The sequence below is a fragment of the Fulmarus glacialis genome, unplaced genomic scaffold (genome assembly GCF_000690835.1).
Source record: "Fulmarus glacialis isolate BGI_N327 unplaced genomic scaffold, ASM69083v1 scaffold19928, whole genome shotgun sequence".
In the NCBI taxonomy this organism is placed as follows: Eukaryota; Metazoa; Chordata; class Aves; order Procellariiformes; family Procellariidae; genus Fulmarus; species Fulmarus glacialis.
In genome coordinates this window covers 1-340 of record NW_009230366.1, presented here as the reverse complement: position 1 = coordinate 340, position 340 = coordinate 1, and the positions used below count along the sequence as shown (strand labels likewise).

The 340-nt window shown below is 65.6% G+C and overlaps 1 protein-coding gene across 1 annotated transcript in view; it reads right to left on the bottom strand.

Annotated features, from left to right (window-relative positions):
• Nucleotides 1-245, bottom strand: part of GAMT (guanidinoacetate N-methyltransferase) — a gene marked incomplete at its 5' end in the record, with an annotated part of 597 nt that extends 352 nt beyond the window's left edge. Inside the window, one exon of the mRNA XM_009584201.1 lies at nt 135-245. Coding sequence (XP_009582496.1) covers nt 135-245 — 111 coding nt within the window. The remainder of the gene's footprint in view (nt 1-134) is intronic.
• Nucleotides 246-340: the final 95 nt, after the last annotated feature.

The window sequence follows — 340 nt, the reverse complement described above, 5'->3', positions numbered from 1 at the left end:
GGGCTGCTCCACGGCCACGGTGTCAGGTGAGCACCCGGGGGTGCAGGAGGTGCACAGGCTGACGGGGCGGCTTTGGGGACCATGGGTTGGGCTGGGGGTGCCAGGCCTTCCCCAGCCTGGGGAACAACGCTCACCTCAAACATCTTCTCGATGTCGGTGTACTTGGTCTTCAGCAGCTCCCCCCAGGAGGTCAGGTTGCAGTAGGTGAGGACCCCGCCGGGCTGCAGCAAGCGGAAGGCATGGTCCTGCAACGGGAATCGAGGGGGGGCTGGCTCAGCACCCAGCACGCTGCCCTTGCCTCATGACGCACCCCTTGCTCAGCACCAAGCCATTGACTCAC